General features: G+C 37.4%; 1 protein-coding gene across 1 annotated transcript; it reads right to left on the bottom strand.

Annotated features, from left to right (window-relative positions):
• Positions 1-9419: 9419 nt before the first annotated feature.
• LOC115217618 (general transcription factor II-I repeat domain-containing protein 2-like) lies at positions 9420-27702 on the bottom strand. Its single transcript, XM_029787370.1, has 4 exons — positions 27599-27702; positions 26665-26687; positions 23890-24036; positions 9420-10504 (listed from the first exon to the last, which is right to left on the bottom strand). The coding sequence occupies exons 1-4, from the start codon at positions 27700-27702 to the stop codon at positions 9420-9422; spliced, it is 1359 nt and encodes a 452-aa protein (XP_029643230.1).
• Between the last annotated feature and the right edge of the window lie 195 nt (positions 27703-27897).

The raw sequence follows: 27897 nt of genomic DNA, 5'->3' as shown, positions 1-27897 counted from the left end.
TACTTATTCACTTGGTCCTTTTCGCCGAACCACCAAATTACGGAGACGAACCAACAGCAGTTGACACACAATATAACGATAAACACAAGCACATACGCACACGCACACGCACACACACACACACACACACACATACACACACACACACACACACACACACACACACACACACATACAGACTTTTAGAGAATATCACTCAACCAAATTCATACATAAGCGTTGTGCTATAACAGGAATCACTTGACATTTTAGTGGGGATTTTTTCCATATCCAGAAGCAGTTTTCATATCACCTCACAGTTAATAAATACGTTTCTGCATATATCTACTATTTGTTTTCACAGCCAACCTCACATATTCTCAAAACTTCTTGAATTTCTATTGTTGAATCTATCTTTAAATATATATGTATATATATATACTAGCTGAAGGTGACCCGCTCTACGCTCGGGTAAGAGTGTGGTTGTTACTTTCTGTTGCTTCCTTTCAGCACGTAAAAAGCACCATCCGAACGTGGCCGATGGCAGCGCCGCCTTGACTTGCTTCTGTGCCGGTGGCACGTAAAAAGCACCAAGCGATCGTTGCCGCTGCCAGCCCCCCTGCCACCTGTGCCGGCGGCACGAAAAAAGCTCCCACTACACTCACAGAGTGGTTGGCGTAGGAAGGATCCAGCTGTAGAAACACTGCCAGATCAGACTGGAGCCTGGTGCAGCCTCCTGGCTTCCCAGACCCCGTCAAACTGTCCAACCCCGTTAAAAACGATGATGATGATGATGATTATTCTCTCCTCTTTGTTTCTCTCTCCTTTCTCTCTCACTTCCCACTCTCTTACTTTTCTTTTCTCTCGGACTCTCCTCGCTTTCTCTTACTCTCTATCTTTATCTATCTATCTCTCTCCCATTTATAAACAACAAAAGATCTTGAGTAAGTTGAGAAATAAAATATTTTGAAAGATCAATCATAAATATCAGGCAGTGGCAACGGAAAGGTCTGCTTCAAGGCAGACAGCAAAACGCTAACATTTAAAAGGGGCAGACGAACTTACGAGCTGAATAAAAATAATAAAATATTGGAAACCAAAGTTTGAAGGGATAGAATCTGAGGATAGTAGAGTCACCATGGCTGGCATTTCTTAACGACGACAGCAACGTATTGACAGTTTAACGGCTGGTGTAAAATTTTGAACTTGATGTAAAAGAAAATCGTAAACACCAAGTTTTGAAGTGATTCTTTCTCACGACAGTAGACTCACCATGGCAAGCATTCAAAACTTCTTCATCATGGCGGCAATACATTGACGATTAAAAGGCTGGCGCAAATTTTTTAGCTTGAGGTAACAGAGAATTCCTAAACACTCGCTCATTTAAATTTTAATCCCCTTCCAGCCCCATTTAGACCTCTTTTCACCTTTTGGTTAATATAACCCGATTTCATTCGGGTCTACTGGGGCCACATTTTTATAAGATAGGAATTTTGTCCTAGAGGTGACGCCTTTCATTTGAGGAAAAAAATAGTTGTCATGCAAACTTGCCAGGACTTTTAACATAGGTGTACATATTTTCAGCTGAACCGACCGACCACATAATGCACACATTATATATATATATAATATATATATATATTATATTATATATATATATATATATATATATATATATATATAGATATATATATATATATAATTGTGTGTGTGTGTGTGTGCACGCATTATATATACAAATGTATACAATTATATATATATATATGTATAAATTAAATTAGAGATAAAATCACTAATAGGCAAATGAAACAGTGAAAAACCAAAAACCAAAACTAAAAATAAAAATATAATATATAAAATATATAAAATATAAAATTGAAAAATTTAAATTATTTAAATTAAAATAAAAATTATTAAATTATATTTATAATTTGTTTAAAAATATATATAACTATCAAAGTATTAAAAAGTTTAATATATAAATACAGATTATACACTTTGTATATATACATTATATATACATATTTATAATAGAACACACACACACACACACATATATAATGAACGCAAGAATATCTGATTCATAATATTTGTTCTCATGATTGTGTGTTGTTGGTGGCGATGATAATTCTCTCTACGAATGCAGACAGATACATAAAAGAACGCCGCCGTTTGACGAACTTAATAAAGGGAAACTGAAGGGGAGTTAGAGGGGAATGGAGGAAATAGCGTGAGTGAGGAAGACAGATACGTAAAAGAATGGAAGTGAACTTGTCAAAGTGGGTTTTTGGTCCTAGCAACGACACCTTTTAAGATAGGGATTTCTAACCTAGCCCACGGGCATCGTCACCTCATTTTATATGTCCCTGTAAATTTCGGAGTGAATCCGACGGAATGTAGTGACCTTGAAAGCGATCCAAGCGGTGGAAACGCATTTCAGTTTTATATATAGAGACTAGCTGAAGGTGACCCGCTCTACTCGCGGGTAAGAGTGTGGTTGTTACTTTCTGTTGCTTCCTTTCAGCACGTAAAAAGCACCATCCGAACGTGGCGGATTGCAGCGCCGCCTTGACTGGCTTCTGTGTGCTGGTGGCACGTAAAAACCGATCGTGGCCGCTGCCGCCCCCCTGGCACCTGTGCAGGCGGCACGAAAAAAGCACCTACTACGCTCACAGAGTGGTTGGCGTTAGGAAGGGCATCCACCTTGTCGAAACACTGCCAGATCAGACTGGAGCCTGGTGCAGCCTCCTCCTGGCTTCCCAGACCCCTGTCAACTGTCCAACCCGTGCTAGCACGGAAAACGGACGTTAACGATGATGATGATGATGATGATTCTCCCTCTTTGTTTCTTTCTTTCTTTCTCTTCTCCTCTCACTTTCCCACTCTCTTACTCTTCCTTTCTCTCGGACTCTCCCTCGCTTTCTCTTACTCTCTATCTTTATGTATCTCTCTCCCATTTATAAACAACAAAAGATCTTGAGTAAGTTGAGAAATAAATATTAGAAAGATCAATCATAAATATCAGGCAGTTACCAAGGAAAGGTCTGCTTCAAGACAGACAGCAAAACACTAACATTTAAAAGGGACAGACGAACTTGCGAGCTGAATAAAAATAATAAAATATTGGAAACCAAAGTTTGAAGGGATAGAATTGAGGATAGTAGAGTCACCATGGCTGGCATTTCTTACGACGGACAGCAACGTATTGACAGTTCAAACGCTGGCGTAAAATTTTGAACTTGATTAAAAGAAAATCCCTAAAAACCAAGTTTTGACTTGATTCTTTCTCACGACAGTAGACTCACGATGGCACATTCAAACTTCTTCATCATGGACGGCAACACATTGACGATTAAAAGGCTGGAGCAAATTTTTTAGCTTGATGTAACAGAGAATTTGCTAAACACCCGCTCCTTTAAATTTTAATCCCCTTCCAGCCCCATTTATACCTCTTTTCACCTTTTGGTTAATATAACCCGATTTCATTTGGGTCTACTGGGGCCACATTTTATAAGATGAGGACTCAACCAAGTTTCCCAAGTTCTGGTCATAGACCATAGAACACTCAACCAAGTTTCCCGATTTCTGGTCATAGACCATAGAACAGTGAAGCAAGTTTCCCGAGTTCTGGTCATAGACCATAGAACACTCAACCAAGTTTCCCGAGTTCTGGTCATAGACCATAGAACACTGAACCAAGTTTCCCGACTTCTGGTCATTTGCAGAATAAATAGAGACGGCGGAGGTGGCAGACGTCGTTGCAATGTAAACATGATTTGTTATAAGAGAAAGATTGTCCAGATTGTGTGTTGGTGGTGTTGGTGGTGGCGATGATAATTATCATTAGGAAAAAGAGTGAGTGAGTGAGGAAGACATACATAAGTTGTGGCGATGATAATTGTAGACCCTTTTTCACATTTTGATGAAGAGAACCCAATTTCATTCGGGTGTACTGGGGCCACATATAGGTGTGTGTGTGTGAGTGTGTGTGTGTGTGTGTGCACGCTGTAGAAATTAAATAAGAGATAAAACCACTAATAGGGAAATGAAACAGTAAAAAACCAAAAACAAAAACATAAAAATAAAAATATAATATTAGATATATGTATATATATATGTGTGTGTGTGTGTGTGTGTTGACAGGTAGACAATAGAATGCGATGGCGATGGGGATGGCGATGTAATATTTGTTACTGTCCATGAACGCTGATAGATACATGAGTAAAATGTATAGGAAGGTAAGAGATAGAGTGAGTGAAAATGTTCTTGGAAGAGAGTAAATAGCAACAGAGTGATTTGAGGAAGACTTTACATTAAATAACGGTAGTTGCATTGTCAATGAAGAGGATGACAGAGTACTGGAGGAAATAGGGTGAGGTAGGAAGATGGCCCCTAGCAACCACACCTTCATTAAGATAGGGATTTCTAAGGTAGCCCACGCGCATCGTCACCTCATTCTACATGTCCCTGTAAATTTTGGAGCGAATCGGACGGGATGTAGTGGCATTGAAAGCGAACCAAGCGGTAAAAACGCATTTCAGTTTTATATATAGAGATTACTTGTTTCAGTCATTAGACTGCGGCACTGCCTTGAAGAATCCTTAGTGCTAAGTTACGGCACTTAAATGCACTGACACCGGTCGTTAAGCGGTGGTGGTGGACAAACACAGATACAAGGGCGCACACCACACACACACATATACGACGGGCTTCTTTCAGCTTCCGTTCACCAAATCCACTCATGAGGCTTTCGTCAGATACTTGCCTAAAGTGTCACGCTGTGGAACTGAGCCCGGACCCTTGTAGTTGGGAAGCAAGCTTGGTACCACACAGCCGCGTCTGCAAATATGTATATATATATAGCTGAAATTTACAGAAAAACAATATACGAAGACAGGTGTATAAAAAAAACAAGCAGGTGTATTAGTTTGACGCTTGAGAAGGTGAGAAAGTCTTTTACGTTTCGAGCCTACGCTCTTCAACAGAAAGGAACACGATGAAATAAACAGAGAAAAAAACCCCTGTGGATTTAGCGGTGATTCATGGCGACTGGTTGGAAAAAAGCAGTTGGACAGGAGAGCTAGGAAGAAAGGGAGATAATAAAGTACTGGTGATCCCAAAACGAAGGTGTGTGTGTGTGTGTAAGTGTGTGCGTGTGGATAAAGGCTAGTGACTTTGACGTGTGGATGTGTGCGTGTGTGTGTGCGTCTGTAATGTGTGGGTGTGTGGGTGATGGTGTGTGGGTGTGCAGATGATGGTGTGGTGTGGGTGCTGGGAAGTAGTCAGTGCTAGTGTGTGTGGAGTGGTGTGGGGTGGTGTGGTGTGGCGGTGTGGGGATGTGAAGGTGGGATGTGGGTTTGGGGTGGGGATATGGAGGTGGAGGTGTGGGAGTAGTGGTAGGGTATGTAGGAGTGGGAGGTGTGGGATAGGGTGTGGATGGAAGGAATATCAAAGAAGGCAGGTGTGTAGGAGTGAAGAGAGGAAGTAGGTGTTGGGGTGAGAGAGGAGAAGTGGGTAAGAGTGAAGAGAGGAAGTCGGTGTCAGATGAAGTGGGGAGGGGAGTTGAGTCCATGTGGCGCAAAGGAGCGAAGAGAGAAGATTAAATTCTTGTTCGCGGTGAAGGCGGGAGTTCGGATGGCCCCTGTGCAAAGACAATCCGAATACCGACAGGTGTTGTAATGAATGACCGGTAGAGCGGAAATGGCGCGAGACCAGGATGTCATTGCCGAGTCTAATGTCTTGGAGGTGCTCCGCGAACCGGTCAGCCAAGCAGCGTCTCGTTTGACCTTTGTACATTAGAAGGATTAAAAATATTACATATTCGTAAGTATAATATTACATATTCGTAACTATAATTTTAAAAGTTAAGTAAATAGTAACAATAATGATAATAATCGATTGTTTAACTATAATTTTTAGAATGCAACTGGGTAACTTATTTATTAATTTTTATTAATTTATTGATTTTTAGGTGATTAATTACTTTACTGACATTGATCTATCATAAGTAATAAGGTAAATTGCGATCAAAGTGTTTAGCTCCTGTTAATGTAATCGTATCATTTAAACTGACTAAAGGATACTCTTGCTTTGTTTTTCAGCACGTTACATGCGCACGCGCACATATGTATTAAGCAAATTTGCATATACACATACATTGATAACAGTCTTTTAAATGTATTTGTTCTAAAATGCACATATCTGAGTCGATCAAGGATCAACTAACACATTGAGTGCATCTCCTTTTTTATCGAATTCTTCCCCAGAAGAAATACATAATGACGATATACAATATGAAAATTTAATTTAATTTGATTTCATTTAATTCCTCAAATTAAATTAATTGGGCATAGAAACAGCTGCAGGAGTAAAGAATTAGATATTGTACGGAATTGATTATGTTCTAATTAATTGATGTCTATACTTCAGTTTGTCCGTTTTCTCCTTCAATTACTTAAATGCTATATATATAATATATAATATATATATATATATATATATTATATATATATATATATATATATATATATATATACAATATGTTACATTACTCGGTAGTCAGATAAAACTCTGAGTTTCAGATGCCGAAGTGGAAATCCACAACACCATATCTTCGGTTATCTGGCTATTTGAAAACGTTATGAAAAAATACCGTTAAATAAAGGGAAATTACTCTGTTATAACTCTGCTTGCCTGCGTACTTATACATCGCTCGCATTTTTCGTCATAAAAATTATATAAAAATACATAAAAAATATATAAAAAATATATAAAAATATATAAATTCTTCTTGGGACATAACATAGAAAGCATGTTCTATCTGTTTTCTTTAGGGGACCAAAAACGTAACAGAAATTTAGTCACATGTGGGCATGATCCGAAAAGCTCTGTCCTTGTATTTAGACATGTAGTAGGGTCTAAGCTGCTTTTCCAGATAAGCCATCTCTCCATGTCGCATAGACCGCACCTTCCGCTGCCGTTAGTATAGGGCTTACATCTGGCCAAAATCTTCCATTGTATGTTATAATCGACACCTTTATCTCTTAAAGACCAATATGATTAGACAATTGTGTCGCTTTTCTTTTGTTCCAGTGCCTAAAGCTCAAAGTGTGGTTATTGAACCTGGCCTTGAAATTACCCTCTGTAAGGCCCACGTATTTCTTCGTCGAAACGGTGTCTTTAGTGGTTATAGAGTTTACGGTAGCTTCATATATGATGGTCTTGGACATGCAAGCTCCATTTAGCGGGCACAATTCTTTATTCCTGCATGAACAGCTGTTTTCTTCTTGTGTTTTTTGTATGTTATGTTTGATTATGTTTTTAAAATTGGTAGTTGAACTAAAACTAATTTTTAAATTGTGTCTATTGAAGAGTTTCCTATAAGTATGGTTAACTGGAAAATGTCTATCTATCAGTGCTAGGAAATATTTACCTATATTGAAGGCACCTCGGGTGAGTAAGGGGGCGTAAACCAGATGACCTTCCTATTTCTATTATTCCTTTTCCTTACTGTTGGGCTAGTGATAGGTGTATATTTTATTTCATCGCTAAAACCACTATCTTTTAAAGCCTTATTATAAACTGGGGCAACGCTATTGAAGATGTCCTCATCAGATGAGAGGCTAGAAATCCTCTTACTGATATTTTTAACTAAATTTTTGAATACTATAGGGTGATGGCATGAACCTACATTAATATAACTTAGTCTATCATTGGCTTCCTATAAGGCTTATAAATATTCTTATTAAGATCTAAGGAAACGTCTAAGAAATTGACAACCGTCAGGTTAGTATCTATAGTTATACTAAGTCCGAAGTGTTTCATTAACTGGATAATATCCTTCCTAAAACGATCTTGTGCTGGTCCATTTGTATTAGCTGTTAAGGCGAGGGCATCATCTTTGTAGATGGCGAAATGTACGTTAGGGAATGTCTTACCTAAGGTATCTAGGAGAAAAAGTCCAATTAGATCACAGATGCCTGCCCCATCATATGAACCCATGCTCACAGAACTTGGGATTATTAGCAAAGAAATTTTAGATAAAATAAATACGAAAATTAAGACCGATACTAGGCTAGTACAATGGTCCAATAGTATAGAAGTCGTAGACTGGTTTAAAGCTATTAAGAATAAGAAAAAAGCGAGGTTTACACAATTCGATATTGTTGATTTTTATGCCTCTATCTCTAAAGAACTGCTAGATAAAGCCCTCATCTTCGCTAGTGACTTCATAGAAATTAGTACCAATGATAAGGAAATAATCTTCCATGCTAGAAAGACCTTACTTTTCAGTGAGGACGCAAAGTGGGTAAAAAACACCGACACAGAGAGCGCTTTCGATGTGAGCATGGGTTCATATGATGGGGCAGGCATCTGTGATCTAATTGGACTTTTTCTCCTAGATACCTTAAAAATCAAGTGAAAATATTTTTAAAGGCGGTTATAGACCTATAAACACACAATTGATTGAAAGGAAATTTTGTGAAATATTCCTGGTTTAAGTGCTTTAATTTATTTTTTAGAGTATCGGGTTCATGTTTTTCGGTTATTTGCTCTTATAGTTGAAATTATTACAGGGACCTCGGTTATTTTGGACAGCCTGTTATTGCTTACAAATTGCCAGGAACGGAATTTTCCTAGTAAAATCTGCACTAATTGTGGACAACCACCTCTTAATATTATGGGCAACCATGATGAATATTATACTTAAATTCTAGGATACCCAAAATAAAAGATTTTAAAGAGAAATAACAGTTTATTAATATGAATTGATATCTGAAATTAGAAACGTCACCTGAAGCATTTATTTGAAAAACAAAGCGGCTCTGTAAATAACAATGTCAATGAGAATGATGCAGCTGACTACTGTCATTTACCAGTTTGTCAAAATTAGGTGTCAAGTTGCTTGTGCTGATTCTTAACACTGACTGAAGATTTGAGTCTGTGAGAAGTGATCGATTCTTCCCTTTGTTAATTTTCATGATGGAGAAAGTCTGCTCACATATGTAAGTTGATGCAAACAACACAAACATCTTTCTTGCAAACTTTTTTAGATTTTGAAACTTTTTTGAATGTAGAGAAGCATAAAACTCGACCAGTGGTTTACTTTCAAACATCATCTTTAAAGAATTGTCGGCTTGCAAATGAATCAGTTCTATCTGCAGTTCCTCGGTAGTTGTTTCAATGTCACAGGCAAGAGGTGAGTTAAGCAAATCGAACAGGCCTTCAACTGCCTTGAAATCAGCAAATCTAATGAATTCCTTTTGTAAAGCCATCAACTGGGAACTGTACTTGTCCGATGATTCTTGTGTAACAGACTGTGTTTTCAGCAGAGGGAAGTGAATAAATTTTTGCTCATTCAGCTGCTTGGCAAAAAGTTCAAGCTTCCATTGAAAAGCTTTCACTTCCAGGTACAATTCATGAGCAAATATACCTTTGCTTTACAGTTTTGTGTTAAGTTCATTCAGCTTCTGCATTATGTCCACAGCAAATGCAAAATCACAAACCCATTCGTCACTCTCCATTTCGTTTAAAAAGTCACAGGAGATGTCTTGCATTTTGAGAAACATAAGAATCTCTGCTTTGAGGTCCCATACTCTCTTAAGAACTTTTCCAATGCTTAACCAGTGGACATTTGTGTAGTACAGCACATCAGTAAAATCAGCCTCCACATCCTCCAAGAAACTTCGGAATTGCCTGTGTTTCAATCCCCGTGATCTTATTAAATTCACTGCACGCACCACAGGTTCGATGACATGTTTGAGTTTTAAAGATGACTTACAAAGGCTTTCTTGATGTATGATGCAGTGAAAAGACAACACACTGTGTAGTGGAAAATCTTCTTTGATTTTGTCATTCAACAACTTCACAAGGCCGGAATGTTTACTGGTGAGTGAAGGAGCTCCATCGGTTGTAATGCTGGCCAGTTTATTTAGGGTTAATCCGGACCTGATTGAACTGTTAATGACACTGTTGAACAAATCTTTTCCAGTAGTAGTGTCTTTGAGAGACTCCATAGATAACAATTCCTCTGTAATTTCAAAGTTTTCGTCAATTCCTCTGATGTAAATGAGTAACTGAGCAGTATCCTGAATATCAGTACTCTCATCTAAAGCAATAGAAAACCACTGAAATCGACTACTGGCTGTTAACAGCTGTTCATGAATATTCACGGCAATTGCATCAATGCGACGAACAATAGTTCTTCGTGACAGGGAAATGGCTTCCACTTTTGACTTAACTTCAGGACACACAACGCTGACAGCATCAACCATATCATCTTTGATAAATTCTGCTTCTGCGAATGACTTGTTTTGCTTTGCAATTTTGTTGACCAATATAAAACTTGCCTTTGTCGCGTTCCTTTGTAAAGAGGAAGTTTTATCAAACACATTTTGCTGTTGCTTCAAACGTTTTGTCAGATCATTTGCTTTCTTTTGCAGTTCTTGTTTTGATAAATTGTGTCCAAAATTGGCGTGCTTCGTTTGAAAGTGGCGTTTCAAATTATATTCCTTGAACACAGCAACTGTTTCAGAACAAATCAAACATGCAGCTTTCACTCCAACGTCGGTAAAGAAATACTTTTCAGTCCAATTTTCATTAAAAACACGACATTCCTCTTACATTTTTCGCTTTTTAGATAGCTTCGAACAACTCATTTTGGGTAAATTTTATCAGACAACAAAAGCTAGTTTGAAACACTCGTGTCTGTACTAAATCCAAATAATCGATAGATTGAATGATAACCAACCACAGCTCTGTGTCCAGAAAAAGCTCGTTCAAGCCCTTTTATTAACCTGGCCGGCTTCTTCATTGGAACGAAACGCATCGTCCATCATGCCCTCTTCACCATCTATCACGTGATTTATTTATTTGAATGTTTCAAGCATATCGATTGACTTGTTGTATTGCCACAATACTTGTTTCATTGTTCTATTAATTTTTGAGTTTGTAGGGTCTGACGAGAAAACAGAAAAGATATCTTCACCCGGAAATGTGTTTTATTATGATGTCATGGGAATATTTCTCGAAATTTTTCATCGCTTCACAGTAGCTGAAACAAACAAACAGCGGACAATTTTGTGAAGGCGCGAAACAGTGAACTGAAATAAAATGCAAACTATTGTGAATTACCGTACAACTGAAACAGTTACGAAGTATCTGCATAGAAGTTGGGATTCATAAAAGCTCTCGGCGGGCCGCATGAAAACTAATGGCGGGCCGTAGTTTGCCCACCCCTGGTCTAAAACATACCTCTGCTTACTTCCTTCCCATTGCTTTCAGCCGTCCATTAACCTCTCTTTACTCATTTTCAAAACAAAACCCGCTTCGCCAGCCACGTCTCATTTCTCAGTCGCTGCTTACATCACCGCCTCATCCCTAAAAGTTTCCGCCTCCATTTCCACCCCACTCTCCACTCTGCTTTATCCATTCTACCCATATTCCGTACCACATCTTACCGCCTTATGCGTGCCACCATTCGCTCCAATCTCTCTAAAATACATAACATCGACTGCCTTCTACCTCTTGCTTTTTCCATCTTTTTCTCCTCTCTGCCGCCCTTGCATGCTCACAACACGTTGCGTTTTTAATTCATATATATATATATATAATATATATATATATATATATATATATATATATATATAGAATATATATATATACACCACACATTTATTATACATATATACATATATAGGCGCAAGAGTGATTGTGTGGCAAATAGCTTGCTTACCAACCATATGCTTCCAGTTCACTTCCATTGCGTGGCACCTTGGGCAAGTGTCTTCTACTATAGCCTCGGGCCCCACCAAAGCTTTGTGAGTGGTTTGCAGACGGAAATTAAAAAGAAACACTTTTGTATATACATATATATATATATATATATATAATATATATTATATATATATATATATATATTTAAAAAAGGAGATGTGGAACACGAGTTGTGATATATAAAAAAAAGGAAATGAAGAAAATGCTGACAAAATAATTTAAGTAAGGAGAGTGTATTTAATTAGGTGAAAGTTCTTTTTACCGGTTGCGCATTTGTTATGCTTATCAAAAGATATTTTTTTAAGAGAGATAGATTCCTTTCTGATAGATTTTTTTCTCTTATCAGATAAGAGAAAAAATCTATCAGAAAGGAACTCTATCTCTCTTAAAAAAATATCTTTTGATAAGCATAACAAATGCGCAACCGGTAAAAAGAACTTTCACCTAATTAAAACACTCTTCCTTACTTAAATTATTTGTCAGCCTTTTCTTCATTTCCTTTATTATATTATATATATATATATATTATATATATATCATATATATATAATATATATATATATATATATATATTATTTATTTATTTATGTATGTATGATATATAATATATATATTGTATATACTTATATATATATAATAATTATATTATATATAATACACAACACATATATATATATATATATATATATATATTATATATATATAATATATATATATAGTATAAATATATAATATATATATATATATAAAACTTAGATAAAACTTAGATATGTTCGACCAGAGATTGGTCCAGGCCATGTCTAACTTAATAGCACCACCTGATAGGATTATTCGAATCCTGTTTAAGTCAAGTTTTGTTCAAGTAGTGAGTTCTTGTTGGGTGAGTTGTATCCAATTATGGGTGGCTTATCTGGTATTCTTTGAAGGAATCTATCCAGACTCTGTTTGAAGTTGATGGGATCCTTTTCCTCTTTGATCTCCCTCGGGACAATGTTAAATAGGGTAGGGCCTGTTGAGGAAAAGAAATTATGTTGCAGTGTACATGTATGTTGTGATCTTGAATTTGGCAGGGGACGTATAGCCCGTGGTCCAAGTCTCGGATGAACTTGAAGCTAATGTTTAGGTCGTTTGGGCAAAGTTGCGGTATATTTTCCACATCGTACAAATGATGTACCGCTCACGGCGACGCTGGAGGGAGTAAAGTTTCAAGGCTTTAAGGCGATCCCAATAATCGAGAGCAGCCATGCTTCAATTTGTTTAGTGAGAGCCCTCTGGGGTGACTCAATTTTGGGAGATGTTTTGTCTTGTGTGAGGAGACCACAGTGTGGGCAGCAGTATCAAGGTGTGGCCGTACAAAGGATGAAAAAAGTGGTATGATGACACCTTGTTCTCTGACCGGAAAGTTCTTAAGATCCAGGAACTCATCCTACGAGCTGTATCGACCTTCTTGTTGATGTGTGCACTCCAACTGAGATCGTCATCAACAATTACACCCAGGTCTCTGATATTGTTAGAGGCTGTGAGCATATAGGTCAGACTGGAGTTGAGTTCGGTCTGCTTCTTCATTGACGATTTGCTGGAGCTTAGTGTCATCAGCGAATATTTTCACTTTGCAGTGATGTACGACACTGGAAAGGTCGTTTATATATATATATATATATATATATAATATATATATATATTATATATATATATAATATATATATATATATATATATATATATGTATATATATATATATTATATATATATATAAATTAATCAACGGACATACTAAGTATGTCTACCTGCTGAAATAACAGTCAAAAGTATTATACAAATCGCCGAAAAGAACACAGAAAATAACTACAGAAATCAACCGTCTGCGAGCAAACGGCCCAGGACAATCTCTCAACATACATTCAAGTATTTGGACTCACGTGGACCGGTTTCTGTACTGGCATTATAGCCTTACCTTCCTCAGCACGTGTTACCATTATAAAAGCCCCAACTCGTCACGTTGAAGTCTGCACTGCAACTGATTTGCTTTGCTCCAAATCATAGCAGTCACCAGTGTGAAAATAATTTCAATACGGAGAAAATAATTCAGGAGAAAATATTTGCGAAGATATTATTGACTCTGTTATTATCTAGTGTAACAATTAAAAATGATAATAACAGAATCAATAATGTAGGCATATCCTTGGATGAGCACATTATAGTACGTAATATCCGTGGGCATCCGGTTGATCATCATCATTGATTCATTTCATCAGGTGATACTGTATTAGTGGATGAATCACAGAGGGATCTTTAACCCTTCTTGCCAGTATGAAGGCCAGTCTAGCTATGTGGGTATTTGTGTGTGTACTATATTTCTGTGTGCTTGTTAGGGCGGAGCTAGGTGATGGGAGTTGAGGAAGGACTGGTAGTAATATGGGGATGGAAATGTGTGTGTTGGTGTTGGATTTATTTATTATTCATTCTGCAGATTTTAAGGATAGTCATACATTCAGCAGATTTAAGGATGATAGTACATTTCTTTGTTCTATTTTATTCATAACGTGACTCTCCTCAATAAATTCTGAACCCAGATTTTGGCCAGCTGCTACATAGTGAGGTTTGTTGACCGAACTGATTAAAACTACCCTCTTATGGTGACTTTTTCTCTGATTCTGATATTATAGTGGTATCATCTTAAACATTGTTAATTTATTTGCTTGGTTTCCGTTCTATATAGAGTAAATATAATGAATAAGGAACTCAAAAATACATGTGCATATAAATTGAGAATATAATCATTAAAATGATTATACCAGTGGCTTGCGTATGAGAACCACCATATCGATAAAATTAATATTTAAGTATAATTATAAATATATAATCATAGTTAAGGGCGCTGGGGGGACAACACCAAATACGTTAGGAGTAGATGTCAAATGTGTACAAACTACTCTAAATTATATTTGATCCGGCACTATTCTGACAATAACCACATGACTGAGATGGGCGATTAGATATAATGTATACGTGGGAAATGTATGTATATATTGATATTTGTACGCAAGTATTTATCGGTATGTATATATATTTTTCACTTATAAATTGTCGGTATATTTCTACTGAAGAGTGAAAGTAATTCTTATTACAAAACACGAAATCTTAAGATACAGAGTTGTCCGAAATTTTATAAATATTCTTGTTCATATCCTCACATTCAGATTTGTGAAAAAAGAACAAATTTAGAGTGGTTTGTAGACATTTGACATCTCCTTCAAGCGTATTGGCGTTGGCCCTCCAACGCTTTTAATTATAATTATATTTTTATAATTATATACTTAGATATTAATTTTACCAATATAGTGGTTTTTATACACTGGCCACTGGTATAATCATTTTAAAGATTATATTCTCAAAAAATAGTAACATAGTTCTGGATAGAATAGTCACCTGTTCAGTATCGTTACTACTCATATCTCATTTATAAATTTTAAAACTAGCCATTTTGCTTGTTAAACACACACACACACACACACACACTTACACACACACACACACACACCACACACACACACACACACACACACACACACACACACACACACGTACACACACACGTACATACATACCAGCAAAGGCATCTAGCGTTGCCCGAGAATGAAATTGTTCTTTATATATCGGAAGAAAAAAGCAAAATATGTTGTATAGAAATTTGCTATTCTAAATTCAATTTATTGTTCAATTGGGAAATCAATTCTTAATTCATAACACAGTAATAATAATAATGATAATAATAATAATAATAATAATAATAATAATGATGATGGTGATGATGATGATGATAATAATAATAATAATAATAATAATAATAATAATAATAATAATAATAATAATAATAATAATAATAATATGCTGCAGCTGCTAATACTAAATACTACTAACACTGCAATAATACTACAACCACTACTATTATGATAGCACAGGAATCTAAGGCCCAACTACCACCCTTACCACTACCCCCATCCCTGCTACTGTTGCTGTTGCTGCAACCACTGCTGCTACTACACATAAAAACAATAATATCAGTGATATCATTGATGATAATAATAATAAAAATAATGAAAGGAAACGGGTGGAGCCTCCTCCCCCTCCTCATGGGCTGATAATGATACATCTAGTGATGGTGTCAATAAAAACACTGGTAATTGCGCAACCTGACAATCGCTACCTCATATGAGTGACAACGAAAAAACAAAATATTGTGAATACCGGTGGTAATGAATCTGAAGCCAATGATGGTGACAGTGTTACACCCGGTAGGCTAAGAGATTCTGGTCCGGCTCCAGCCTGTCGATATCCAGAAAGAGACCACCACACACGGCGTAGATGGAGCAAACAAATTAATGCTGTGGTCATGGAGAGTTACTACCTGAGCAGCCAGGCAGATGAAAATGGTGCTCATATTAGGGGTTACCGACAACGTATGTATGATCATTGGAGAGAAAAGGGATTGTTTCAGCTCACGGAACAGAGACTATGTGGTCAAGCTAGAGCAATAAGAAAAACTGTTGGTTCACAGAAGTAGAGCTCGAAGCTATCAAAACACGGATCATGGAAAATAGCAGCAGAGATAACAATGAAAATACACTTCTTAATAATAAGAGTAATCTCATAGCACAGGAAGTGAGCAGTGGTAGTTTACTTGATGAGAGACATGCAGTTGATCTAAAAGAAGACAATCAAACTAATGGCGACATGACAGATGAACAAAAGGCAATCTACGACAGAATAAAGGTAAGACTACAGGAGAACGATAGCGACATTATTTGCAACCTTAAAAAGGTTGATAGATGGAAATTGAACCAAGAAACGAAAAATGTCAATGAAATTCTGAAATACATCAGAACATACAACATCACAGAAACGAATAACTTTATCAAGGCAGCAAGTATTGTTGTAACAGAAAACGCATGTTTTGATGTCAAGATAAAGAAACAATGGGAGAGACAAAAGAAAAAATCCATGGCGGAAAAGAAGAATCCAGGCAAGTTTAGACATGCTCTCAAAGGAAATCACTATGTTAGACCGAAAAGAGAAAGGGGAGCTTAAAAGCGAACAAAGATACAAAAATGGAGAGTGTACAGATAAAAAGTTGATACCTGATAACACTGAAAGTCAAAGGTTTTGGAGTGACATCTGGAGCAAAGACAAGGAGCACAAGAAGGATGCTCAATGGTTGCAAGAACTGAAACAAACAGTAGTCTGTCCAGAACAAACAGAACAGGCAGAACAGTTAGGGAAGTGAAGGAAATCAGCAAAAAAAAAACGAGCAATTGGAAGGCCCCGGGACCAGATGTAGTTCAAAGCTACTGGATCAAAAGATTTGGTGAATGTCATGCACGAATAGCTGCGCAACTCAACACCTTGTTAAACGCCGGCCAAGTAACACCAGAGTGGTTGACATTGGGTAGGACAGTGCTGTGCTTGAAAAAAAGGCAATACGGTAGACAACTACAGGCCGATATCCTGTTTGTACTTAGAGACCGCAAGAGGAGGAAAAGTAACTTAGCTATGTCATGGATCCAATATCGTAAGGCATACGATATGATCCCACATTCTTGGATTATGGAATGTATGAATCTATTTGGTATTGCATCGAATGTTGAGCAATTGCTTGGAAAAAATATGGTGAATCGGAAGACTGACCCGACAGCATACGGAATAAGTTTAGGGACAATAGAAATTAGGAGGGGCATCTTCTAAGGGGACTGCATGTCCCCACTGATCTTTGTACTGTGCTTAATGCCACTAATACTGATTCTGAGGAAACCAAATGCTGGGTATGTATTCAAAAGCCGCCAACGAAAAGTCAACCATTTGTTATTCATAGGTGACCTCAAACTTTATGGTAAAGATGAAACCCAAGTCAGTTCCCTCGTTGATATGGTGTATACCTTCAGTTCTAATATCAGAATGGAGTACGGACTGAGAAAGTGTGGTGTGTTAGTCTTGAAGAGAGGCAAAATCAAATGCATGGACGGGCTAATGATACCGTCGGGGAGGTTATGAAGCAGATAAAAGAGACGGGTTATAAGTACTTTGAGATATTGGAAATGGATAAATTCATGGAGAAAGAAATGACAGAAAAATTTAAGGTGGAGTACTTACGCAGACTGAGACTGATCCTGAAGTCGAAATTAAACGGACGGAATAAGATCGAATCTATCAACACCTGGGCGGTTTCACTCCTTAGATATGGAGCAGGGGTAATCGCATGGACAGTAGACGAACTAAACAGCTTAGACAGAAAGACAAGGAAGCTGCTAACTAGAAATGGGTCACTCCACCCAAAATGTGTGACACAGACAGACTGTATGTACCAAGAAAAAGAGGGGGAAGAGGACTGATTGGATGCAAACACAGCATTAGAGCAGAAGAAAACAACACAGCATGGTATGCAAAAAATGCCACGGAACCGCTATTGTTAGAAGTAAGAAGGTCAGGCTTGTGTAGGATGAAAGATTGCAAAGATAAAGCACTATACAAGAAATTGAAAACGAATGAAACTTAAAATAGGTGGGTAAAGAAAAGAATGCATGGTCAATTTCATAGGGATATTGAAGATAAGACAGACAGAGAAAAAAGATGGTTGTGGATGACTAAAAGAGATTTAAAACCGGAAACGGAGTCTCTAATCTGTGCTGCTTAAGAGCAAGCAATAAGAACAAACTACATAAAATTCAGAATAGACAACACAGCAGAAAGTAATAAGTGCAGAATCTGTGGACAAAACGGTGAAACCGTATAGCATATCACCAGCCAATGTACGCCACTAGCCCAGAAGGAATATAAGAGACGCCACGACAATATAGCCAGGCTTGTGCATTGGACACTTTGCAACAAGTATGGACTTGACAGAAAAAAAGTGTTACGATCGTAAACCCGAAGGCATAATCGAAAATGATAATGAAAAGATCCGATGGGATTTTATGATTCAGTGCGACTATGAGAATAGGAAGCCGGACATAGTCTTCACTGAGGAAGAAAACAAACTATGCTGGATCATAGATATAGCATGCCCAGCTAACAACAAGGTATGCGATAAGGAAGGAAGAAAAGTCGGGAGATATGACAGGTTAGCTTAGGAAGTTAAGCAGCTTTGGTCGATGAAAAAGGTAGCAGTAGTACCAATAATTTCCAGAGCCCTAGGAACAGTGAACAAAAATGTCGAGAAGTACGTGGAACAAATAGTGGCTGCAATAAGGGTGGAGCACTTGCAGAAAACAGCACTGGTTGGAACCGCTCAAATACACCGGAAGTGTATTTCACTGGTAGTGAACAACTGACACTGTAATACATCTCCAGTGTTAGAAGCTGTGCAAAGGCAATAATAATAATAATAATAATAATAATAATAATAAACTGCTCAAAACTGCTCAATGACGCGCAGTACGGATATAAAATGTTTGATAAAAATATAAATCATCTCATTTACATGGATGATTTAAAGCTCTTTGCAAAAAATGACCAACAACTCCAGGGCTTACTAGCGATTGTCAAACAATTCAGTGATGACATCAGAATGCAATTTGGCCTCGATAAGTGTGCAAAAGCTACCTTTATCAAAGGAAAAATGACAGAAACATCCAACGTTAACCTTGACCAGCAGAATGTCATAAAAGAATTAGACCCAGCGGAGAACTACAAGTATCTAGGGGTAATCGAAGGATACGGAATAAGACATTCAGAGATGAAGGAAAGGATCAGGAGAGAATGTTATCGCAGAGTAAGAGCAATACTCAAGATAGAGCTGAATGCGAGAAACAGGATCGAAGCGATCAATGCATTAGCCATACCAGTCGTGACTTACAGTTTCAACGTCGTTAACTGGTCAATTACTGAAATATGTAATCTTGACAGAAAAATACGAAAACTGTTGACAATGCATAGAATGCACCACCCTAAGGCAGATACAGAACGACTTTATCTGCCAAGAAAAGAGGGAGGCCGTGGACTTTTACAACTGGCAATAACAATGAAGATTGCTACAATTGGCCTAGACACCTACCTGAAAAACTCTGAGGACTGGATGTTAAAACTTGTCTCAAAACATGAAAACAAGAAAGCATCATACTCAGTAACAAAACAAGCAAAGGAATATCTAAGTGAATTCCGAATACAACAAATTTCGGAATTAGAGATAGACATACAAGAAACAGACACAGAAAAAGCTAAGCGCATGAAAACCCGTGCTAAATCTGCGACCTTAGATATTCTGAATGATAAATGGCAAGAAAAACCTCTCTATGGCAAATACCCAAAGAGAGCGAATGATGCAGATGTTGACAAAGCCCTGACCCATCAATGGCTAATGGCCTCTGGCTTAAAATCTGAAACAGAGGGGTTTATCATAGCAGCTCAAGATCAATGCCTACCAACAAGAAACTACCAGGCCAACATATTAAAGATCGGCAGTAGTCCAACGTGTCGTGTATGCCAGCAACAAAATGAAACCATTGATCATGTGGTCTCCAAGTGCAGTCTTCTAGCGCCTACAGAGTATCTCAACAGGCATGATAGAGCTGCACAATATATTCACTGGGTAATCTGCAAAAACCTGGATTTGCCCCATGAAAAAAACTAGTGGGAACACAAACCACCCCCAGTGCTTGAAAATGACCACATCTCACTCCTCTGGAACTTCACCATTCAAACTGACAGAAAGATAGATGCAAATAGGCCAGACATCATATTGAAAGACTTCAAACAAAGAACATGCATCCTCATTGATATGACTGTCCCAATTGATATAAACGTATCTGTCAAGACCTACCAAAAACTGAGCAAATATAAAGATCTTGAAATAGAAATCAGCAAAATGTGGAACCTGAAGATTAAAACAATACCTGTTGTCATAGGTGCCCTGGGAATGATAGCGAAAGGGGCTGATTGCTACCTAACTCAGATACCAGGAAACCCCCAAATGGCAGAAATTCAAAAGATAGTGCTCATGGGAACTGTTCATATCCTACGCAAAATACTTTCTATGTAATCTCAAGGTTTAAAACAAACATTTTCTTTAGACATCCACCAGTACAACACAACCCCCGCCCCAAATATATGGCACACTAGGTATAACAACAACGTGAACTTCCAACCTGTTGTCTCTTGAGGTCTCCGGGTGAGACTTGGAGCCAACTTGTACAAATATAAAGCAAAAGTCAAACATATAATAATAATAATAATAATAATAATAATAATAATAATAATAATAATAATAATAATAATAATAATAATAATATCAGGTCATCCCATAAGTTTTGTCCAAATTTTGAATAAAGAAAACAAGTGATCAATTGTTACATTTAATTGAAATTTAATAATCAATGTACTTTTCTTGATTATCTATGACTTCCTTCCATTTATTTACAAGCTGTTCAATCCCATCAATGTAAAACTCTGTTGGTTTCTAAGCGAAGAACTCTGAAATGTCAGTTTCGACCTCCTCCTGGCTTGCGAAAGTTATGTCCCCCAAATGATTCTGTAAACTACGAAACAAATGGTAGTCTGAAGGAGCAAGGTCGGAAGAATAAGGTGGATGAGGAATTTTTTCCAACCAAGCTTTTCGATCTTCTGTGATGTGATCTTTGTAGTGTGAGGTCACGCATTGTCCTGATGAAACATCACTCTTTTCGATTCACTAAAGCGGGTCTCTTCTTCAAAGTTTGGTTCAAACACTCTAATTGCTGACAGTAGATTTGAGCATTGATTGTTGCATTAGTTGGTAGCAATTCAAGGTGAATTACTCCATTACAATGCCACCAGATAGAGAGAAGAACCTTTTTTCCATGAAGCTCCCTTCTCGGTTGAGTCTTTTCCCTTTTACCAAGCCACTGTTTACGACGTTTAACATTTCGACAGAAGATCCATTTTTCGTCACCAGTCACAAGTCTATTCAAAAAGGGTGAAATAAGTTTGCGAGAATGGAGAGAAGAGCAGATGTCAACTCGGGATTTGCGGTTGCTTTCGGACAGTTCATGAGGCACCCATTTTCCAAGTTTAGGAACCTTTCCAAGTTATTGAAGATGACGATGAACAGTTGTATGGTTTGAATTAAGCTTTATTGCCAATTCTTCAACTGATAATGCAAGATTTTCTTCAAGTAATGCCTCAAGGAGCTCAAACTCAACTGGACGTCCTATTCGATCTTCATCTTCAAGGCTGACATCTCCACTTCTGAATTTTACAAACCATCTTCTGCAAGTACTTTCATTCAAGCATTCTTTCTCATAAACTCAGTGTATGTTTCGAGTAGTTTCGGCTGCAGGGTTTCCTTTTTTGCACTCAGAGCATTATGTACCTCAAATGCTCTTTGGATACTTCCATGTTAGAAAGGGTTTTAATCAAAGAAATTTTAATTCTATCATTCTGTAAAATAATATCAGACAGTTCTTATGGGATGACCTGATAATAGCAGCAGCAGCAGCAGCAGCAGCAGCAGCAGCAGAAGCAGCAGCAGCAGCAGCAGCAGCAGCAACAACAACAACAACAACAACAACAACAATAATGATAAAAACGAAAATATAAATGTTACCACTTTTATGAAGGGAGATAAATTCTATCACATATGTTGAAGGTAAAAACTTATGGGTAAACAACATTCTTTGTTTTCTGGTTAGGAGCATAGTCAAATGGGTCTTACAGACTACCAACCCTGGAGCAATTAACATAAATTTGACCATGAATATCAAAGATCAATGAAGTGCAAGCCAGTAAGTTTCAGTCTGACCTTGAGCTTTATTAATAGTCATTGTGAAGCAAAATCGCACTGGGAATTGTGTTCGTTTGAACTCAAATAGCATATCTGTTGGTTTGATTGGAATTCTTGGAATGAAAACCTCTTCCCCAGAGGTACATCAAGTGATGATGGTAGCTTCTATGAATTTAGCTGATAATGTCTTCACAGTCAACCCTGTCCCATTGCATAATTTAGGAGGATCTAAATTTCTCAGAAGCATTATTAGGACTTTTAGAAAAAGTTTATGGGGAGGAGTTCCAGGTGGCTCAGGAGAATTAAGAAACTCTATTGGGTAATGGAGAGCTTGATTTTCATCAACTGATTTGTACTCCTTAATGACTGTTGAGATCTTATTCATTAATTCATGGTTAATCCTTGCTACTGTCTCATTTTTTGGAGCAAGAATAATGTGAATTATAATTATTACTTAAGTTTGAAAATACCCTTTCTTCAATTCAGCTGGGGAATTCCCTGTGATAGCAATATGAACCAAATTGATATCACCATTCCCATCAAATGGTATTTTCCCATTTACTTATTTGAGGAGTCGGGTTGAAAACTGTTCTGCACATATTTCCCCATGTAATACAGCTCGCTCATTGGTATTGAAGGAGAATTTCTGTACTTTATTCCATAGGTGTGAAGATTTGATGCATGCTTTTATTTCATCAGATTTTGTTCGTATTGGAATGACTGGCAATGTCTGTCCGAAGTCTCCTGATAAAACTATTGTAACTCCTCCCATAGATTATTCCTGTAAGGTCTTATCAAGAGCTTCCATTGCACCTGTATGAATGATCAGGTGGCATTAGCACAACACTTCTAGTGAACCTGAACCTTCGCTTATTTTACAAATTGGACTGTCAATTGTGACCAGATTTAGCGGTAATTTAAAAGCAGAATGAGCTGTTCGTCCTCCTGGGAGAAGGGTGGCAGCAATGCCAGACGATGCTACTGCAATTGCAATTCTTTTTTGCTGCCTTACCTTGGAGAGAAGCTATGTTGTTACAAATGTTTTACCTGTGCCACCAAGAGCATCAAGAAATAATTTCTGACTGACGAAATAATTTCTTCAAATGCACAGCGTTGTTCTGGAAGAAGCTTAGGTTCATGTTCATTCACAAATGCAGCCAAGTCTGTGATATCATAATTTGTCTCACTTGCTGTCTATAGATCATCATCATTGTTCGACCGTGGTCGAGACAATGGAATTTACCATGCTACGCTAGACTTCACGGTCCATCATGGCATTACGGAGGTCCTGTTGCTGGATGCCTGTATCCCTGTCTATAGAAGTTAAATCACTAATTTGACGGTATGGTTTTGGCTGTCCAGAGCTAGACTCTTACAAATTTTTACTTCCCATGGCCAAAACTTGATCCTCAATTTCAATATTGATATTTGAGTTTGACTGTTGAACTGTATACTTTAAGTCCTCAGCCATGTCCTCACGATGTTTTATCCAAAGCTGTAGGGGACTGCCAAGTTGACACATGTTCAGTATAACTGCAAAAAGGTTACAGAGTTTCCTTGGAGAATCTGAAACTGATGCTTCAGTCAATGCAAGGTCCCAATGCTCATCACTTTAAAAAAAAAACATTGTTGGTAGCATGCTTCCCTATAAGTTTCATACACATGACCATTTACCCCCTCGAATCTTGGAATGATTTGGGACCACGTACTTCATGCAAAAGGAACCATAAATAGTAGCGTGCTGCTAGGCTGGTGGGTCACTGCAAAATCTTGCAAGAGTGTCAATCCGACCTTTCCTCTTGTGCCATTTATTGTTTCTCCAGATGTAATACTTGGGTAATTGTGGGTAAAAGAGTTTTCTTGCATCTTCATCAACTTGACTCAACTTGACAAAAAGGCAGTAAGAGTAGTTTCCCTCGGAGAAAGTGCTTGTTGTAAGGCTGTTTGTTTTGTAAAGATAATCCTATGGCCATTTTCTAGATGGACACTCAGATGAATAATGGCTGTGTGCCTATCATGAATGGGAAAACTGAAGATGCGCCAAAAAAGCCTCGTTGGTACTGATATATCTTCCTCTGTTGTACTGTGAATCTTCGTCATTTTTATTTATCTGTAGACTGCCATTCTGCATAAGAGTGTATGTTGAAGATTCTAAACTTTTACTCTTTTACTTTTTTCAGTCATTTGACTGTGGCCATGCTGGAGCACTGCTTTTAGTCGAGCAAATCGACCCCAGGACTTATTCTTTGTAAGCCTAGTACTTATTCTATCGGTCTCTTTTGCCGAACCGCTAAGTTACGGGAACCTAAACACACCAGCATCGGTTGTCAAGTGATGTTGGGCAGACAAACACAGACACACAAACATAAACTCACACACACACACACACACACACACACGCACACACACACACATATAAATATATATACATACGACGGGTTTCTTTCAGTTTGAAATTCTCGTGTAATATTTGTGTAATGACAAAATCAAACCTGGAGTGTGTGTGTGTGTGTGTGTGTGTGTGTGTGTGTGTGTGTGTGTGTGTGTGTGTGTGTGTATGTGTATGTCTGTGTGTTTATATTGGAGAAACAGTGTGTGAGAGAGAGGGTGAGAAAAACATTGCAAACAATGAATGAAATAAGCATGAAATGAAAAAATCGTATAAATAGTAGCTCGTTGTACCGATCATTTAAATTTGTGAACGTAGAAAATATTTCTTTCCGTTATTTATCGCGGTTGTTTGCAAATAGCAAATTAAAACTTAAAATGAAAACATTAAAATAGAGAGTGAGAGGTTTTGCAAATGAAAACGGAAAATTTCAACGTTGCTACGTCAATACTGGAAGTTGACATTTTTAAAGAAATGAATCATATATATATAAATCAATATTATTTATTTTTAATAAAAAAATAAATTGATTGCTCTATTATGTATCCGAGGTCAAATTATTCATGCATTCCAAATATGGAAGCAATTCGCGCAGCCCAGCCGTTTTCGCGTGAAAAGCGAATACACACACAAAGGTTTATTTTATGTAAGATATATATATATATATATATATATATGATGACGTTACTGTACAGTGGTGCTACTATCATCATATCGCTCATTCCTTGAGATTGTGCCTACGAATTTTGCTGAATTCAATAACATGCTATTTAGGTATTAAGATCCTGTTGACAAAGCATAGTGCTAAAAGAAAATTATATATGATTCCATGGCTTTGAAATATTAAATTACTGTTGATTTTAATGGTCAAGATATATTTTAGGGAATTAGTCAGAGGGTGGTTTCAATATTAACATGAGTGAAAATTTTGTCCACGGGTGAAGTATTCACGACTCTTACTCTACACAGTATTTCGATGGTATAGAAATAGCCACCAAATCTCTTTAAAAAGCACAATCTATCATCTATAAACGAAGAGGGACACATTCGAAATGTCTGAATAAGGAAAAGACTGATGGGTTGGTCATGACAGAAATATTTTTATGATAGATTTGTTTAATGAAACCTGACCTGGGATTAAACAACAACAACAATCACAGCAACACCTCTATGTGAAAAGGTGGCTTGTATGGTGTTTTAACGTACTAATAAGATACCGCATTTACCTCACATTGACACACACACAAACATGCATACATGCACATACATTGCACACACACACACACAAATATATTATACACGTGCATACATTACATGCACATGCACTTGTACAATAAAAACATACGAACCGAAGATAGCACTGGTATCATTCAGTGAATGATAACAGTCAAGTCACCCTCAATTCATAACTTTGCCGTTTCACAAAACGAAGGACATACTAGTAATGTAGTTCTAGATATATTATATCAGAAAATAATATGGGGTGGTCACGTTAGATATTATCATTCACTCAGTTTACTAGCTCTTTAGATATGTTTAGCAGAGTGCATTGTTTTGGAAGCATTCCATTCGAAATATTCCGTTGAAGTGCTTTGGTTTGAGATTAAATTACACTCCCGCCCATTTGGATGCTCGTTGCCCTTTTTCGCAACAGTTCGTTGTTTAGGTCCGACGCATTGTTAGAGCTAAAACAACAAACGTAAGTTGATATTAGAGGGTACGAAAACCAGAAAGGAAATAACATAAAAATAAGATAATGTGATAAAAAATACACGGTCCTCGTTCACTGGCAAAGCTGAAATGAAATAAAATAGAATATAGAAATGAAAACAATTAGTAAACTGAAACTAAAATCAAAGTGACTAAGTAGGAGATCTGGAAATAAATGTGAGTGTTACGGGTCGAAATTCATCAGAAATATTTAGTGTATACAGCTGTCAGGAAGAGAATTGTATTCTTTACTGAGAGAAGTAGGGCTATGAAACTGTAGAAATACTAGAAAACTATGTTCCAGACAAATTGTCACTTATAGTGCGTACATGTTTTACAATTAGCGCACGACGGAAAAGAAAAAATGTGCACACAGGGTCTTATAGATGTAATCGAACTTTTTAAGATTGAAGATTGTTATTCGCATGGATGCACACGTACTTTGCAAAGAAAGGCAAAATTTACTCACAAATAAATGTTTGTGTACCTATAGCAACTATTTAAAGGAAGCATTGGTTGAAAAAGGGACTAAATATCTTACGGTTCTATACGGTTAATCTCCAGGCATGACCGTATAGTAAAGAAATTCACCTCATAAATTACAAAGCTATGGTTTTCATATCAGAGATCTGCACTTGGGTATCTATCTTTCATTAGTTTTGCAAGAATGAAATTTTTGTAGATTAACAGTGCGGAGGCCCGTCGAAGGAAGAGCTATTGTTTTGGGGTGGAAGTTTTTTAATCTTTTGCCCCGTTGTGAACCCCACCACTTCGTCTTCGTGGGTACCTTTAGCGGAAGTTACCTAGTTGGAATCATTTAGACAAGGTCTCTGGTCTTAAGATAACCTTCTCCCCACCTCCTAGTTTCAGAAATCCTAAAAAGAAAAGGATTTCGAGTGGCTCACTGGCGAAAAAAATCTAGGGTATCAGAAGGGATACCTTGCGGTATTTGTTTCGTCTCTTTGCATGAGTTCAGACCAAACTTAATCCACTAACAGGTTTAACTCCAGCATCTGATCCTCGGGTGCCTTTTGTAGAGCCCACTTTGTTGCAAGTACTCCGGCTAGGATTCCAATTTTAGCATACTTTCCCCAGTCCATAATGGGCCACGGACACTTTTCTTCTTTCTTAACTAATTGATTAAAGAAATCAGACTCTCATAGTATCATGAGCAAACTTCAGGTTTACTGGTTCATTATATCATCTTAAGATGGCACGGGACTGCTTTGTTCCTCTATTACCATACTGGTTACTTAACCATTGTTCATAAAAACTTTCCCATTAGCAACACCATT

The sequence above is a fragment of the Octopus sinensis genome, linkage group LG11 (assembly GCF_006345805.1).
Source record: "Octopus sinensis linkage group LG11, ASM634580v1, whole genome shotgun sequence".
In the NCBI taxonomy this organism is placed as follows: domain Eukaryota; kingdom Metazoa; phylum Mollusca; class Cephalopoda; order Octopoda; family Octopodidae; genus Octopus; species Octopus sinensis.
This window is presented reverse-complemented; position numbering and strand designations above follow the sequence as displayed.